Source organism: Zonotrichia albicollis, chromosome 2, assembly GCF_047830755.1.
Source record: "Zonotrichia albicollis isolate bZonAlb1 chromosome 2, bZonAlb1.hap1, whole genome shotgun sequence".
Taxonomy (NCBI): Eukaryota; Metazoa; Chordata; class Aves; order Passeriformes; family Passerellidae; genus Zonotrichia; species Zonotrichia albicollis.
The window spans coordinates 12,230,509-12,245,513 of record NC_133820.1 but is presented as its reverse complement, the minus strand read 5'-3'; the positions used below and the strand labels follow the sequence as shown (position 1 = coordinate 12,245,513).

Sequence of the window (15,005 nt, the reverse complement as noted above, 5' to 3'; positions counted from 1 at the left end):
CAGCTGGGGCTGCCCCTGCACCCCTGGCAGTGCCCAAGGCCAGGCTGGACACTGGGGACAGTGGGAGGTGTCCCTGCCATGGCAGGGGTGGCACTGGGTGGGTTTACAGCCCCTCCCAACCCAAACCATTCTGTGATGCTGTGAGAGTAAAACGCCCACACGCAGGAGGTGCTGAGCGCTGTCTCCCCTTGCAGGTGAGGAGGTGACCGAAGTGGCCGCTCCGTGTGCCCCGGGGCTCCGTGGCCTGGCGGGGTTCGTTGTGGGCGCGGTGGAGCGGGGCCAGCGCCTGCCGGGGCTGCAGCGGGCCCGGGAGGGGGACGCGCTCCTGGGGCTGGGCTGCCCCGGCATCCACGGCCGCGGCTTCGGCCTCGTGCGGAGCGTCCTGCTGACATCCTCGCTGCGCTGCTCCTCGCCTGCCCCGGGCACCTGCGGGCACACCACGCTGGGTGCGCTCCCTTCCTCCCCGGGCGTCTGCGGGGCCGCGGCTGCTCCCGTGGGGCTGGGCTGGTGCGGATGGGGATGGTGCCCACGGCTCTGCACGAGTGGGGATGGTGCCCACTGCTCTGCGGGGTGGGGATGGTGCCCAGGGCTCTGTGGGGTGGGGATGGTGCCCAGTGCTCTACGGGGTGGGGATGGTGCCCACTGCTCTGCACGAGTGGGGATGGTGCCCACGGCTCTGTGGGGTGGGGATGGTGCCCACGGCTCTGCACGAGTGGGGATGGTGCCCGCTGCTCTGTGGGGTGGGGATGCTGCCCGCTGCTCTGTGGGGTGGGGATGGTGCCCACGGCTCTGTGGGGCGGGGATGGTGCCCAGGGCTCTGCGGGGTGGGGATGGTGCCCGCTGCTCTGCACGAGTGGGGATGGTGCCCATGGCTCTGCACGAGTGGGGATGGTGCCCGCTGCTCTGTGGGGTGGGGATGGTGCCCAGGGCTCTGCACGAGTGGGGATGGTGCCCAGGGCTCTGTGGGGTGGGGATGGTGCCCAGGGCTCTGTGGAGCGGGGATGGTGCCCACGGCTCTGTGGGGCAGGGATGGTGCCCAGGGCTCTGTGGGGTGGGGATGGTGCCCGCTGCTCTGCACGAGTGGGGATGGTGCCCAGGGCTCTGTGGGGCGGGGATGGTGCCCACTGCTCTGCACGAGTAGGGATGGTGCCCAGGGCTCTGTGGGGTGGGGATGGTGCCCAGGGCTCTGCACGAGTGGGGATGGTGCCCAGGGCTCTGTGGGGTGGGGATGGTGCCCAGTGCTCTGCACGAGTGGGCAGCACTTCTGCCTGTGCTGGTGTTCACAGGGGTTCTTGGATAAGGGAAGAGACAAGGGTCTGACTCCATGTTTCAGAAGGCTTGATTTATTATTTTATGAAAAATATTATATTAAGACTATACTAAAAGAATGGAAGAAAGGATTTCATCAGAAGGCTGGCTAAGAATAGAAAAAGAATGAAAACAAAGGCTTGTGACTGACCGAGACAGATCGGACAGCTGACTGTGATTGGCCATTAATTAGAATTAATTAATTAATTAAAATTAATTAGAAACAACCACATGGGCCAATCACAGATGCACCTGTTGCATTCCACAGCAGCAGATAACCAATGTTTACATTTTGTTCCTGAGGCCTCTCAGCTTCTCAGGAGAAAAGATCCTAAGGAAAGGGATTTTTCAGAAAATATCATGGCTACATCTGCCTCCTTCCCAAGGCCTTCTGCAAGGACTGGGAGAGAACCTGTCCAGGAGGCATTCCCAAAAACACCCCATGACCTTTGAAACAAATCCTTTGACTTCAGTTTGGAGAATGGAAGGCTCTGGGAAAGCTCAGAGCCCCTGGCAGGGCCTGAAGGGCTCCAGGAGAGCTGCAGAGGGACTGGGGACAAGGATGCAGGGACAGCACCCAGGGAATGGCTGCCAGTGCCAGAGGGCAGGGCTGGCTGGGATCTGGGCAATGAGGAATTGTTCCCTGGCAGGGTGGGCAGGCCCTGGCACAGGGTGCCCAGAGCAGCTGGGGCTGCCCCTGCATCCCTGGCAGTGCCCAAGGCCAGGCTGGACACTGGGGACAGTGGGAGGTGTCCCTGCCATGGCAGGGCTGGCACTGGGTGGGATTTGGGGTCCCTCCCAACCCAAACCCTTCTGTGATTTTTGATTCCAAACCTCTCCTGAGTTTTGAACAGGACTGAGCTGAGGCTGTTCCTTGCAGGAGATGTTTTGCTGACCCCAGGGAAGATGTTCAGCCCAGCTCTGCTGCCCCTCCTTCGCTCAGGGCACGTCAAGGGCTTTGCCCCCACGGCCGAGGGGCTCCTGGGGGGCATCTCCAGGCTCCTGCCCGAGCACGTCAGCGCTGTCCTGGGTGAGTGCTGAGGGTTCCTGGGGCACAGAACTCAGGCCCAGCACAGCCTTGACCTCCAGCCTCACCTGTGGAGTCCTCACAAATGTCCCTGCAGAGGGGAACAGCCCCAAGTGGCTGCTTCCCAAGGGGCTGCCAAAACCACTCCTGTTCCAAGTCACCATCCCCACTCTTGGTTGGAGAAGGGAAATTCCAAAGGAGATTAAGGCAGCACCTCTCCAGGACAAAAAGTGTTGGGGAAGATTGTGTGTTCCTCAGGACGCCTCTCCAAACAAAACATTTTGACCAAATACTGAGGTTTGGTAGGGCAATAAATTTGCATGATTTGCTCTACACACACACATTTAATGCACTTTTTGGTAGCTTCCCCACCACATCTGACATCTATAAAGCAGAACTTTTTCTGATGAAGCCAAAATTGGGCAAAGAATTCAGAAGTTTGAAATACTAAAGAAAACCATGTTCATGTGAGTCTAAAAATACAGTGGGGAGGAGGAGGGGGAAAGAAAGGTGTCTGTGTGTTGGGTTGTATTTCTTTAGAATGAAATTGGAAAGAAAGAAATTTCCAAGGCCAGGTTGGACACTGGGGCTTGGAGAAGCCTGGGATAGGGGAAGGTGTCCCTGCCATGGCAGAGGATGGACTGAGATGGGTTTTAAGGTCCCCTCAGCTGGGACAGCAGCAGCAATTTGCCCATGGAAAGGGAGCTCAGGCCTTGGCAGGGGCTGCCCAGGGAGCTTTGCAGTGCCCATCCCTGCAGGTGTCCCCTGGAGGTGGCACTGAGTGCTCTGGGCTGGGCACAAGGTGGGCACAGCTGGCACTGCATGGGCTGGCAGGGCTGTGCCAGCCCCAGGGATTTGGGGTTCTGTTGCTCTCTACCTGCTCTTGTGACACATCCCTGTCATTGCAGGCAGTAAATAATAAATAATAATAAACATTTGTGCTGCCCACACAGCAATTTCATTCTTTCCCAGATGCTCTCAGCTGGAAGATCCCTGAAATCTTTGGCTGGCTCTACAAGGAGGGGAACCTCTCTGCAGAGGAGATGGCCCAGAGCCTTCCCTGTGGCATTGGGGCTGTCCTGGTGGTGCAGAAGGAGCTGGCCCAGCACGTTCTCCAGGACATCCAGAGGCAGCAGGAGGCCTGGCTGATTGGGAGGGTGGTTGCCCCTTGTCACACAGGTGAGCAGGTGTCCTTGTGGGACTGAAGAGTCTCCCTGTTGTAAAGTCTGTGTAGTTCACACCACTTTCCTGTTGTTTCACTAGGCTGGAGGCTGCTGGACACCTCCACATCTACATTTCAGTATTAAATAAATAAGAAATGACTTCTTGTTTCAGAGTGACAGCACCTGGATCACCTCTTCCCCTCCCTGAGGCTTCAGGGAATCCCTGTGCTGATTGTTCCAAAAATCAGGGGATATTTTACCACCTCCCCTCCTGTCCAGCCCTCCCCAGCTCACACAGATCTGTGTAAAGGCTGAGGACAGGTCACAGCTTTGTACAGTCACATGTGGTGATGGTCAGGCTGAACCCTGGCGTGGCACTGGCTGGCATCCAGCAGGACATGAACCAGAATCCCTCTGCAAACCCAACAGTTTGGGCAGCCAAAATGTCCCCTCAGCTCTGTCAGCACCATTTTGTAACATGAGAGATATAATGATGGGACTAATCCTTGAAAAGGCCATGCCTGGGCCTTTGTGAACAACTCTGTGAGCACCAGAGGCCAGCACAGCTCCTGGGACCTGGGCTGTTCCAGCACTGAATCCCTCTGGAGCTCCAGCTGTGCCAGCATAAACTCACTGCTGATGGAATTTCTTGCTGTTGAAACATTATTAATAAACTACACAAAGTCAGGTTAATGGAAAGGTAAAATCTAACCCTTTCCCTATGTGTTTGGAGCAGGTTCTCACATTGAAGTGGAGAATCTTGCAGAGGCCCTGCAGCTGAGCAGCCCCCAGCAGCTGCTGGACTCCAGCACTGCTGAGATCCAGCCCCAGCCCAGGAGGAGGAAGGTGAAGGTGGCTGTTCTTGTCTCTGGAGCAGGTGAGCTGTCACTTGTCCTGGCACAGAGAAACTCCTCACACACAGAGGCTGGTTCAGGTGTGACCACCTGGCCTTTCTTCCAGTGGAGTCTCCAGACCCCTCACAGTCCAGGGTTTCACTTTAGGTCAGAGTTGTGCTGCCGTGCTTAGAAACTGAGCTTTGTCAGTGCCCCCACCCTCAGGGCTGGTTGTGGGTGAGCAGATCTGTGAGCAGCAGCTGAGAGCCCCTCCCAGGGCTGTGGTGTGGCACAGAGGGGTTTGCATGGTGCATGCTGCTACCTATAATCCCCAATAAGCACCTCCTGTGGAAAAGCTGCTTGGGGAGGCATTCAGGCAAGGCAGTCAAGTCCACCGTGAAAAACAGGTTCAGTCTCCTGTGAAAATGTAAAAAGTTTAACAAAGGACAACAGGAGGCAAGGACCACAGTGCAAAGGTTGTTACTCAGCCAAGAGCACCCTGTTATCTTCAGGGATACCCCTTAAATACCTTTTCATTCCATCAGCCCTTTGCATATTCATAGATGCTTATGCATACCAAACTTTTTCCCCAAACCAGTTTACATGTTCTAAGAATTGTTTAGCATATCTTCCTCTTGGGTCCACTTTTTTATAGCCTGTGTATTCCCTGGGTGTGGTTTCAGTCCCTTTTTCATCATTACCTTCAGTTTTTAGGCCCTGGCCCACCCTGCCTTCAGACAGTGAGCACTGATAGCTGGCAGATGTGTACAGGTGTGCTCATCCTGTGTGCATGGGGTGTTATCCCACCCAAGCAGGGAGTTTAACACAAGCACACTGATATCAGCTATTTCACTGAGCTTAATTAACAACAGAAATAAAAAATATCTTTATAACAAAGTTATTTTAACATCACACATATAAGATCCACTTTAATATTTTCAAAAAGCCAATATTATATGTATCTACAACATTCACACACCACACTCAGCTAGCTCAGCCAAGAGAGGCAGGAGGGCATTTGCAGGGTCAGTTCCAGCAAGGTTTATTTCAGCAGGCTGAAGGGAAACCAGGGACAAAAGACAAAGCACAAGGTTAAGTGTGGGGTCAGTGGCCAATGGTCTGAGGGCACTGGGGTGGCACAAGGGGCAGGGTAAAGGGCACTGCCCTACAGGGGAGGTGGGGCTGGCCACCAGGGATACCACACCCAATGAGGGAACAGGGAAAGGAGACTTTGGGACATGGGGGGAAGGAAACAGGAGTGGTTCATTGTTAAACAAGAGTCCATGGGAGGGAAACTGTCCGTCCAGGTGGGGGAAACTGTGGTAAATTCTTCCAAGGCCGGGCTCTGGGATTTCCCTGAGGGAAGGGTTCAGAGGGCTGCCCAGGCTGGGTGCTGACGTGTCCCCTGTGTGCTCTCTCCCTGCTGGAGGCACGGCCCTGCCTGCCCTGATCGGCGGTGCCCGGGAGCCCGGCAGCTGTGCCCAGCTGGTGCTGGTCATCTCCAACAGGCCCGGGGTGCCCGAGCTGCGCAGCGCCGCCCGCGCCGGGATCCCCACGCGGGTAAGCGGGAAACCACGGCTCGCTGCAAAAGGGTTCAAGGGTTTGGCAAACTGTTCACAGGGGTCTTAGTTTGAGGGAAGAGACGAGGATCTGACTCCGTGTTTCAGAAGGCTTGATTTATTATTTTATTATATATATCACATTAAAATTATACTGAAAGAATAGAAGAAAGGATTTCATCAGAAGGCTGGCTAAGAAGAGAATAGGAAATAATGATAACAAAGGTTTGTGGCTCAGACTCTCTGTCTGAGCCAGCTGGGCTGTGATTGGCCATTAATTAGAAACAACTAACATGGGCCAATCACAGATCTACCTGTTGTATTCCACAGCAGCAGATAATCAATGTTTACATTTTGTTCCTGAGGCCTCTCGGCTTCTCAGGAGGAAAAATCCTAAGGAAAGGATTTTTCATAAAAGATGTCTGTAACATTAAACCTTAACAGGGATTACAGCACAAGGATGAAATAAGGAAAAATTGCAGCGCTGGGAGCTGCCCTCGTGGCTGCCTAATCTTCAACATTGATGCTTTGCCTTTTACACCCCTGGGGGTTGCACCAGCCACCCCTGGGCCCTCCCAAAGTCTGTCAGTCAGCTCTTCTTTGCAGTTTTTTGGTGGATGTTAACTTCTTGTGCCTTGATTGGAGGGTCAGGTGTTGTCATGCCCCCCCAGCACCAAGCTTTTCCATTCCTGACCCTCCCATGCAAGGGGTGTGTGCACATGGCTTCTTTCTGCCTGTCCTAGACAGCCCAGGCTGTCTGCTGGGAACAATACAGAGGGGAAAGGGGACTGTGGGGAGAACAGAGGACATCTAAACCACAATAACATAACTATACATCAGTGAAGCTTCTCTTAATATACACACAGTATCCATCCCTTAATTGCAAGAGCAAATCATCTCATTATCCATCTATAACAGTAAGGACACATCCCCTCCTCCTTTCTATTCCCAGCTGCTGAGCCTGTGGCTGGTCAGGAAATGCTGAAATGCTGGTTGAGTGTTGAGGTGTCACTTCAGTGTGAAGCTCCATGGATGGAGCACAGAGCTGGGGGTCCTCACTGGGCTCTGGGGGCTTTTCCCAGCCCGGCAGTGAGTGCTGCATCCCAGGGAAGGGATTTCAATGGATGGTTTGGGTCTGAGACTGCAGCCCATGAGCCTCAAGCTTTGGCTGATATCAGTGAAATTTCAGGTTCTTTAAAGCACAGGATGTGTTATCTCCTGGGTGTATCTTTCCTTAGAATCACAGAATCCCAGACTGGGTTGGGTTGGAAGGGACCCCAAATCCCACCCAGTGCCCACCCTGCCATGGCAGGGACACCTCCCACTGTCCCCAGTGTCCAGCCTGGCCTTGGGCACTGCCAGGGATGCAGGGGCAGCCCCAGCTGCTCTGGGCACCCTGTGCCAGGGCCTGCCCACCCTGCCAGGGAACAATTCCCCATTGCCAAGATCCCAGCCAGCCCTGCCCTCTGGCACTGGCAGCCATTCCCTGGGTGCTGTCCCTGCATCCTTGTCCCCAGTCCCTCTGCAGCTCTCCTGGAGCCCCTCAGGCCCTGCCAGGGGCTCTGAGCTCTCCCTGCAGCTTCTCCTCTCCAGGATGAAATCCTGAGTCTCACATTGTGCCCAGTCCCACACAAGTTTTCTCCTGCCTGTGGGCCACAAGGCAGCTCTTTGGGACAGGAATTTGTTCTGGCTTGTTCCATAAAAACCCCTGGCAAGGACCACCAGCATTGGCTGAGAACATTCCGTGACTTGGGACGTCAAAGGCAGGAACTCCTCCTTCTGATATTAAATGGTTTTGAGGAGGTGTTTTTACAGCTGTGCACAAATTGAAATAAACTCTGCTAGAGGCTGTCCCTGCATGGAAAGGTTCTGAAGCAGCTTCTTCAGCTCCTGATTTGGATTCATGTGATATTTTTCTCACTCATGTCTAAAAAAAAATGATACCAAAATCCACTCACATTTTCACAAGCAAGAGCACAAAGTTTTGTGAGCCCCTTGTTTGAAGGTCCTCAGGAGAGTCAGGAATCGAATCAGCACTCACCTCAGGGGCTGAAAATGAGAGATTAGGTAGAAATAAAGGACCTCCTCCTCCCCTTACCCAAGGGTGTGGCCAATCGACTCCACCACCTCCCTGGGCAACTCATTCCAATGCCTGACCACTCTTAAAAGGGAAAAATTGTTTCTAATCTCCAATCTCAACCTCCTCTGGTGCAATTTAGGAACATTTCCTCTCGCCCTTTCACCTGGGACATGGCAGAAAAGAGCGACCCCACCTCACTGCACCCTCCTTTCAAATCATGGAGTGCCCTGGAATTAATCTGGTTTATTCCTCTTTATTGCCCAAGCAGCTGCTCCCAGTCCCACCTTGTGCTGTGTCTCACTGCCCCAGGTGATTGATCACAAACTGTACGGGAGTCGCTCGGAATTCGACAGCACCATTGACCGAGTCCTGGAGGAATTCTCTGTGGAGCTGATCTGCCTGTCAGGGTTCATGAGAGTTCTGTCCAGCCCTTTTCTCCGAAAATGGAAAGGTGAGGAATCAAATGTAAAAGGGAAACTAAAGCAGGGGTGGCTGGTCTCACCAGGATTGTGCTGTCAGAGTTCCTTGTGTTTTGATTAAATCCCTCAGCCCTGCTGGCACTGCTGACATTCCAGGAAGGAAACCCTGTGCTTCCCTCTGGCATTGGGACTGTGGGAATTCTGAATTTGGGATTCTGCTGCCCTTCCCTCTGGCAGTGGGACTGTGGGAATTCTGAATATGGGATTCTGCTTCCATTCCTTCTGGCAGTGGGGCTGTGTTGGGATTCTGTTTCACTTCCCTCTGGTAGTGGAGCTGTGCTGGGATTCTGCTTCCATTCCCTCTGGCATTGCTGGCATTGGGACTGTGGGAATTCTGGTATGGGAATTCTGAATATGGGATTCTGCTTCCATTCCTTCTGGCAGTGGGACTGTGGGAATTCTGGTGTGGGGATTCTGAATATGGGATTCTGTTCCCATTCCCCCTGGTAGTGGGGCTGTGCTGGGATTCTGCCTCCATTCCCTCTGGCAGTGGGATTGTATTGGGATTCTAGCTGAGGATTTCCAGAGGAACTCCTTGTGCTGCCTCAGCAGTGAGAGAGGGGCAAACTGGGGATGTGGGGTGGCTCTGTGCCTTCCCCAGGGAAGGAGCTTGGTCCCATCCTTTGCCAGGGAGCTGTGCTGGGGAGTCCTGCTGAACTCAGCCCGCACAGTTCTCACTCAGAAAAATGGGAGAAAGATGGATTTACCCATTCCCAGGAGGAATTTCTGCCTCCTGTGGTGTCCTGCACACCCTGACACAGCTCTGTATGTGCCCTGAGTGAGTGAGGGGTGAGCAGTGAGTGAGTGCCAGCTCCTGAGGCCTTGCTCAGGAGTTACTCACTGACAGCCTGGACAGGCTCCTTTGGTAATTTTGCTGCACGTGTGCTCTTGGAAGAGCAGAATTCCTTCCGTACTGCTCAGGGTTTGGACTGATGATCACACCTCATTTTATTTTTAAGGAAATTCGGTTCAAATTATCTTTTTTTTTCCTTTTTTTTTTTTCTCCTCTCACACTAATGCCCAGGGAAAATTTTGAATGCTTCACCATCGCTCTTTCCACTCACCAAGGATGGGAATGCCCAGCAAGAGCCCCTGGAAAGTGGGTTCAAAGTCACAGGATGCACCGTGCATTTCGTCCTGGTGAGTGGCCTCAAAACTGGGAAATTAGCAAAATTTGGAAATTAGGAATTTGCTTTTTTCCTTTTCTTTCTGGGGGCAGAAACAGGCAGAGGTAACAGGTGTGGGAAGGGGTGAGAACCTTGGGATTGTTACCAGTAAAAACCAGGAAGATTTGGAGTTGCTTGAAGCCCTGTCTTCCTCCCTTGCATTTTGGGGTGGGATTCTCCCATTTCTCCTCCTCCCAAGAGAAGAAATCCTTTCTTCCCGTATACCCCCGGCCCCTTCCCCGGTGCTGCCCGGGCCTCCCTCGCTCTGTGCCCGCAGGAGGAGCCGGGCGCCGGCGCCGCCATCCGCCGGGAGCCGCTGCCCGCGGGGCCGGGGGACACGGAGGCAGCGCTGGGCGAGCGGCTGCAGGAGGCCGAGCTCAGGGCCTTCCCCCTGGCCCTGCAGCTCGTGGCCAGCGGGGCCGCATGGCTGGGAGCCCACGGAAGAACGTGCTGGAGGCGGCAGAGCCAGAGCCTGAGCCCGCAGGAGGAGCAGGGACGCGGAGCGGCCTCTGCCGAGGAGCCGCCGGAACGCGAGGGGCGCTGGGGAGGTCCCTGAGGGGCTCTGGGTGGATCCCTGAGGGGCTCCGGGGAGGTCCCTGAGGGGCTCTGGGGAGGTCCCTCAAGGGCTCTGGGTGGATCCCTGAGGGGCTCTGGGGAAGACCCTGAGGGGCTCCGGGCGGGTTCCCCAAAGGGCTCTGGGCCGGTCCCTGAGGGGCTCTAGACAGATCCTTGAGGGGCCCTGGCCAGGAGCTGAGGGCTCTGGGCATATCCCTGAGGGGCTCTGGGCCGGTCCCTGAGGGGCTCTGGGCGCCCTTCAGTTATTCCACCCTCTTTTTCCAAGGGAAAGCTCTGGGCAGACCCTTGAGGGGCTCTGGGGAGGTCTCTGAGAGGTTTTGGGCCGGATCCTGAAGGGCTCTGGGCAGGTCCCTGAGGGGTTCCGGGAGGGTCCCTTGAGGGGCTCTCGGCAGATCCTTCAGGGATTCAATTATTCCACCTTCTTTTTCCAAGGGAAAGCTCTGGGCCGGTCCCTGAGGGGCTCTGGGGAGGACAGGACCCTTGAGGGGCTCTGGGTAGGTCCCCAAGGGGCTCTGGGTGGGTCCTTGAGGGGCTCGGCCTCAGCTTGTTTTCCCTCCTCTTCCCTTCTCCTTCATGTGCTTCTCTTGGATGTCTCAGTATCCCAGGTTTCCCTTCCCAAGCCTTTTCCCTGAGATCACACCTTTCATTACACCCCCTTGGAAAATCCATGGTGGGAGCCAGGTTGGCTTTTCAGGTTTGGAATTCCTTCGTTCCGTTTTTCAACTTGTAAAAGAGAAAATGTTTTACATGGACGGAGCTTGAGCTGTAAAACTGATCTGGTGTTTCCAAGGGGAATTCATCCTTCCCAGGAATCCATTTCTGTGGCAGAGCAGTGGGAACTTCCCAGAGTAACCCCAAACAGGACCTGCTGCTGGGACAACAAAGTCATGGAGCTGCTGGAGAGAGCCCACAGGAGCCACAGAGCTGCTCCAGGGCTGGAGCTCCTCTGCAGCCAGGCTGGGAGAGCTGGGGGGGCTCACCTGGAGAGGAGAAGCTGCAGGGAGAGCTCAGAGCCCCTGGCAGGGCCTGAAGGGCTCCAGGAGAGCTGCAGAGGGACTGGGGACAAGGATGGAGGGACAGCACCCAGGGAATGGCTGCCAGTGCCAGAGGGCAGGGCTGGGTGGGATCTGGGCAATGAGGAATTGTTCCCTGGCAGGGTGGGCAGGCCCTGGCACAGGGTGCCCAGAGCAGCTGGGGCTGCCCCTGCATCCCTGGCAGTGCCCAAGGCCAGGCTGGGCACTGGGGACAGTGGGAGGTGTCCCTGCAATGGCAGGGCTGGCACTGGGTGGGATTTGGGGTCCCTCCCATTTCACATCAGGCTCACATGGCAATCTGGACCAAGGTGCCTGTGATGGAGGTGGATATTGGATTTGGGCCAGCTCTCTGTTGCCCTCTCTGCAGTGATCAGCTGCTCTGATCAATAATGTGACATTGATTCCCTGCACAGGCACTGATTTCACCCCTCCACGTCTTTATTTCCTCTGCCTTCCCTGGCTGGAGCTGTGACCTCCCCACTGCCCCACAGCCCCCACACCATGTACAGCCCCTTCCCTCCTCCCCCCAGCAGCCCTGGGAATCAATTCCAAGGAAATACTTGTAGATAGAATTTTTTATTTAATTTATTAGGCTTTATTTCAAATCCCAAAGGAGAATATGCCAACATGGGAGTACCATCAGGACATCAGAGCCCAGAATACAATCCGCTTTCTCTGATTCAAAATCAGATTTCTCTGAATCTGTGTTTAAGGGGAGCTCCAAACCACCTCATCTGCTCTGTGTGTGGGAAACCTGATCCTTTCAGTAAGAACATTAAAATGGTTTCATAACTATATGAAACTACTAAAAGAAAACCACAAGTGTTGAGCTGCACAAAAACCCCGATTGTTTTCCAAATGTTCATAATTCCTGGGTGTCCCTCAGTGTTATTGCAGGTGAAAATGCTGGTTCCAGAATAAAGGCACTTCAGAATTCCTGAGGAATGTTTCACAAGCCAAGGACGTGTTTTGTGTCTGATCTTTCTACTCATGTAAAAAAATAAACCCCTGAATCTGATGGGAATTTGTGGGAATTCACATGGGGATGCTGCAGAAAAAGGGGGCAGCAGACACTGAATGCTGCTGGCATCTGATGGACAGCAGGTTCAGGTTTGGAAATGACAGGGTGTGTCAAGGGGCTGGGCCACCATCAAACCAGGCAGCAAATGGAGAAAAATCCAATAGTTGGTGTTTGGGAGGCCAGTTTTTCCTGGTCTGATGAGGTTTCTAGAGTGGAGGGTTCTGCCTTTGTCTGTCTCTTCCATTGCAGTTTCCCTCAGCAGCACTTCCCAGCACAGGGAGGGTCCCTGTTAGGGAACAGCTCCGATGGCTGGAAAACAGCTGGAGATTCACAGCTGGAGATTCACAGCTGGAGATTCACCACATTCCCCACCTGGCACGAGTGGAAGTTAATCCCAATGCTGGAGACAGCCACGTGACAAAGGCTTGTGCACTTCCCAGACTGTGATTTTGCATGGAAGGGTCTCCAGTGTTGTCTCCAGCCCACCCCAGGGCTGCTCAGACCCACCTGGCTGCACTGGGGTTGTCAGGAAGGCGACTGAGAGAACCAAACTGTTGGCCAAGGAAGCGATTAAAATGAGGAAGCACTTACAGGAGCCATTGCTGCACCCTCTGGGAACAGCCCCCAAATTCCCACTGGTGGCTTTCCTGGGATTTGAACCTTGAACCGTGAGGGGCAGAGCCCGTGCCAGGCCCAGCTCTATTTCCAGTAGATCTTGCCCGCCTCGCCCACGCGCACGGCGCCGCTGGCCACCAGCTGCAGCGCGGCGGGGAAGGCGCGGTGCTCGGCCTCCTTCACCCGCTCGGCCAGCGTGGCCTCCGTGTCCCCCAGCTTCACCGGCACCGCCTCCTGGAAGATGATGGCCCCGGCATCCACCTCCTCCTGCAGCAGACACGGCAAGGTCAGCCTGGGCTGCCTCGGGGTTCGGGCTGGTGGGATGGGGAGAGCAGGGGCTGGGGCTGGCTGTGCTCTGGGAAGGGTTCAGAGAGAGCAGGAGGGAGGCAGAACAGCAGGGAGCAACAGTTCTATCCCAGAAAAGCCCGGGGACAGCAGGGGCTGGGCTGGCAGGACATTCAGTCAGAGGGGGAATGAGCCAAGGGCTGCACAGAGCCAGGACAGATCTTCCCTGCAGGGCAGGGGTTGTTCCTCAGCAGCTGCCACACAGAGAAACACCAAGTCATGGCATAGAGAGAAGAATGTCATTTTCCCATCTATTGGGAAAAGTGATTCTGATAGTGGAGCCCTGGAAAAAGTTAAAGATAGAATGTAAAATGTTGGGCTTTGTGCTTTCCCAGATCAACTGCACCTGCGTAAGCAGTATGATAAATTATAGAATTGTTAGATGTGATGATTGTTTAGTAATTAAATGTAATTATTATATAACCATCAGAAGAATAATGAGAAACTATGTTGGAAATTCAGAGAGGGGCTAAATTGATGTATACAATAGAACAATATGAGTTTAATAATTAACATGAAAGTTATGTAACGATAGAGTATAAAACAGGATCATTTTGGATGTATGGCTGGAGTCAGATTTGGGTTGAATGTACCCCTGACACCCAGAGCTCTTCATAAAAAGCACTGCATATAATCCCTGTGATTCTGTGGGTTTGAGCGCTGACAATTCCACTCTCTTTTTCCAAGGGAAAGCAAAAATGCTGAGACAGATTGCAGCAGCAGAGGGAGAGGAGAGCCAAAGGAGAGACCTTTGAACCCTGAGCAGTGACCAAAAGGGAACCAATGATCCCTGGCCTGAAAAAACGTGGCTCTGAAGCTGAGAGATCTCTGCTCTTTCTTTACTTAGGGTCTGACCAACATAAATTGTCAAGTTTTTCTCTGTTCCCACAAACATCAGGTCACTCCTTAACAAATCCTGTGCCATTTCCAGTGGGGTTTTTGTTTGTTTGTTTCTATTTTTTTTCTTTTTCTTGAGAGCAAGAAACAAGGCAGGTTTAGGGTAAAACCCAGGAAGTTTGGGCCATGTTTAACAAAGCTTTGGCTCAGCCAAGGCCCTACATTAACTATTCCCCCACTCCAGTGGGTGGAAGGCAGCAGTGGGATGCTTAGGGAAGACGTTCCCTTAGGGAAAGCTTCAACTCCTGGACAAATTATCCATTTCCATTCCTTCTCCAGAGCCAGCAAACTACAGCACTGTGTGGTCACAATAAAATCTCCACCTCCTCTGGATACAAAGCTCTGAACACAGAGGGCAGGAGATCAAACACGAGGGTTTGGGGTGCTCCCAGCAGGCTCTGAGGTGAGAATGTTCAAAGGGGAGGATTGCAGAGGGGCAGGGAGGTGCAGATGTTCAAAGGAGAGGATTTCAGAGGGGTAGGAGCTGCAGATGTTCAAAGGAGAGGATTTCAGAGGGGCAGGAGGTGCAGATGTTCAAAGTGAAGGATTTCAGAGGGGCAGGAGGTGCAGATGTGCAAAGGGGAGGATGCAGAGAGCCAGGGAGGTGCAGATGTGCAAAGTGAAGGATTTCAGAGAACCAGGGAGGTGCAGATGTTCACAGGGGAGGATTTCAGAGAGCCAGGGAGGTGCAGATGTTCACAGGGGAGGATACAGAGGGGCAGATGTTCAAAGTGAAGGATTTCAGAGGTGCAGCAGATGTTCACAGGGGAGGATGCAGAGGGGCAGTAGATGTTCACAGGGGAGCATGCAGAGGGGCAGATGTTCACAGGGGAGGATGCAGAGGGGCAGGAGGTGCAGATATTCAAAGGGGAGGATACAGAGATGCAGATGTTCACAGGGGA

The 15,005-nt window shown here is 53.9% G+C and overlaps 2 protein-coding genes across 3 annotated transcripts in view; one reads left to right on the top strand and one right to left on the bottom strand.

The window, feature by feature from the left end:
* The window catches only part of LOC102071268 (trifunctional purine biosynthetic protein adenosine-3-like), a 33,149-nt gene extending 20,919 nt beyond the window's left edge, over positions 1-12,230 (top strand). Inside the window, exons 15-22 of the mRNA XM_074533279.1 lie at positions 195-446; positions 2,189-2,338; positions 3,308-3,514; positions 4,235-4,375; positions 5,761-5,891; positions 8,280-8,421; positions 9,474-9,589; positions 9,893-12,230. Coding sequence (XP_074389380.1) covers positions 195-446; positions 2,189-2,338; positions 3,308-3,514; positions 4,235-4,375; positions 5,761-5,891; positions 8,280-8,421; positions 9,474-9,589; positions 9,893-10,171 — 1,418 coding nt within the window. The 3' untranslated portion in view covers positions 10,172-12,230. The remainder of the gene's footprint in view (positions 1-194; positions 447-2,188; positions 2,339-3,307; positions 3,515-4,234; positions 4,376-5,760; positions 5,892-8,279; positions 8,422-9,473; positions 9,590-9,892) is intronic.
* The window catches only part of GART (phosphoribosylglycinamide formyltransferase, phosphoribosylglycinamide synthetase, phosphoribosylaminoimidazole synthetase), a 40,340-nt gene continuing 37,117 nt past the window's right edge, over positions 11,783-15,005 (bottom strand). For both annotated transcript variants that reach the window (XM_074533294.1, XM_074533290.1), the window contains one exon: positions 11,783-13,128. In XM_074533294.1, the coding sequence (XP_074389395.1) occupies positions 12,946-13,128 (183 nt within the window). In that variant the 3' untranslated portion in view covers positions 11,783-12,945. The remainder of the gene's footprint in view (positions 13,129-15,005) is intronic.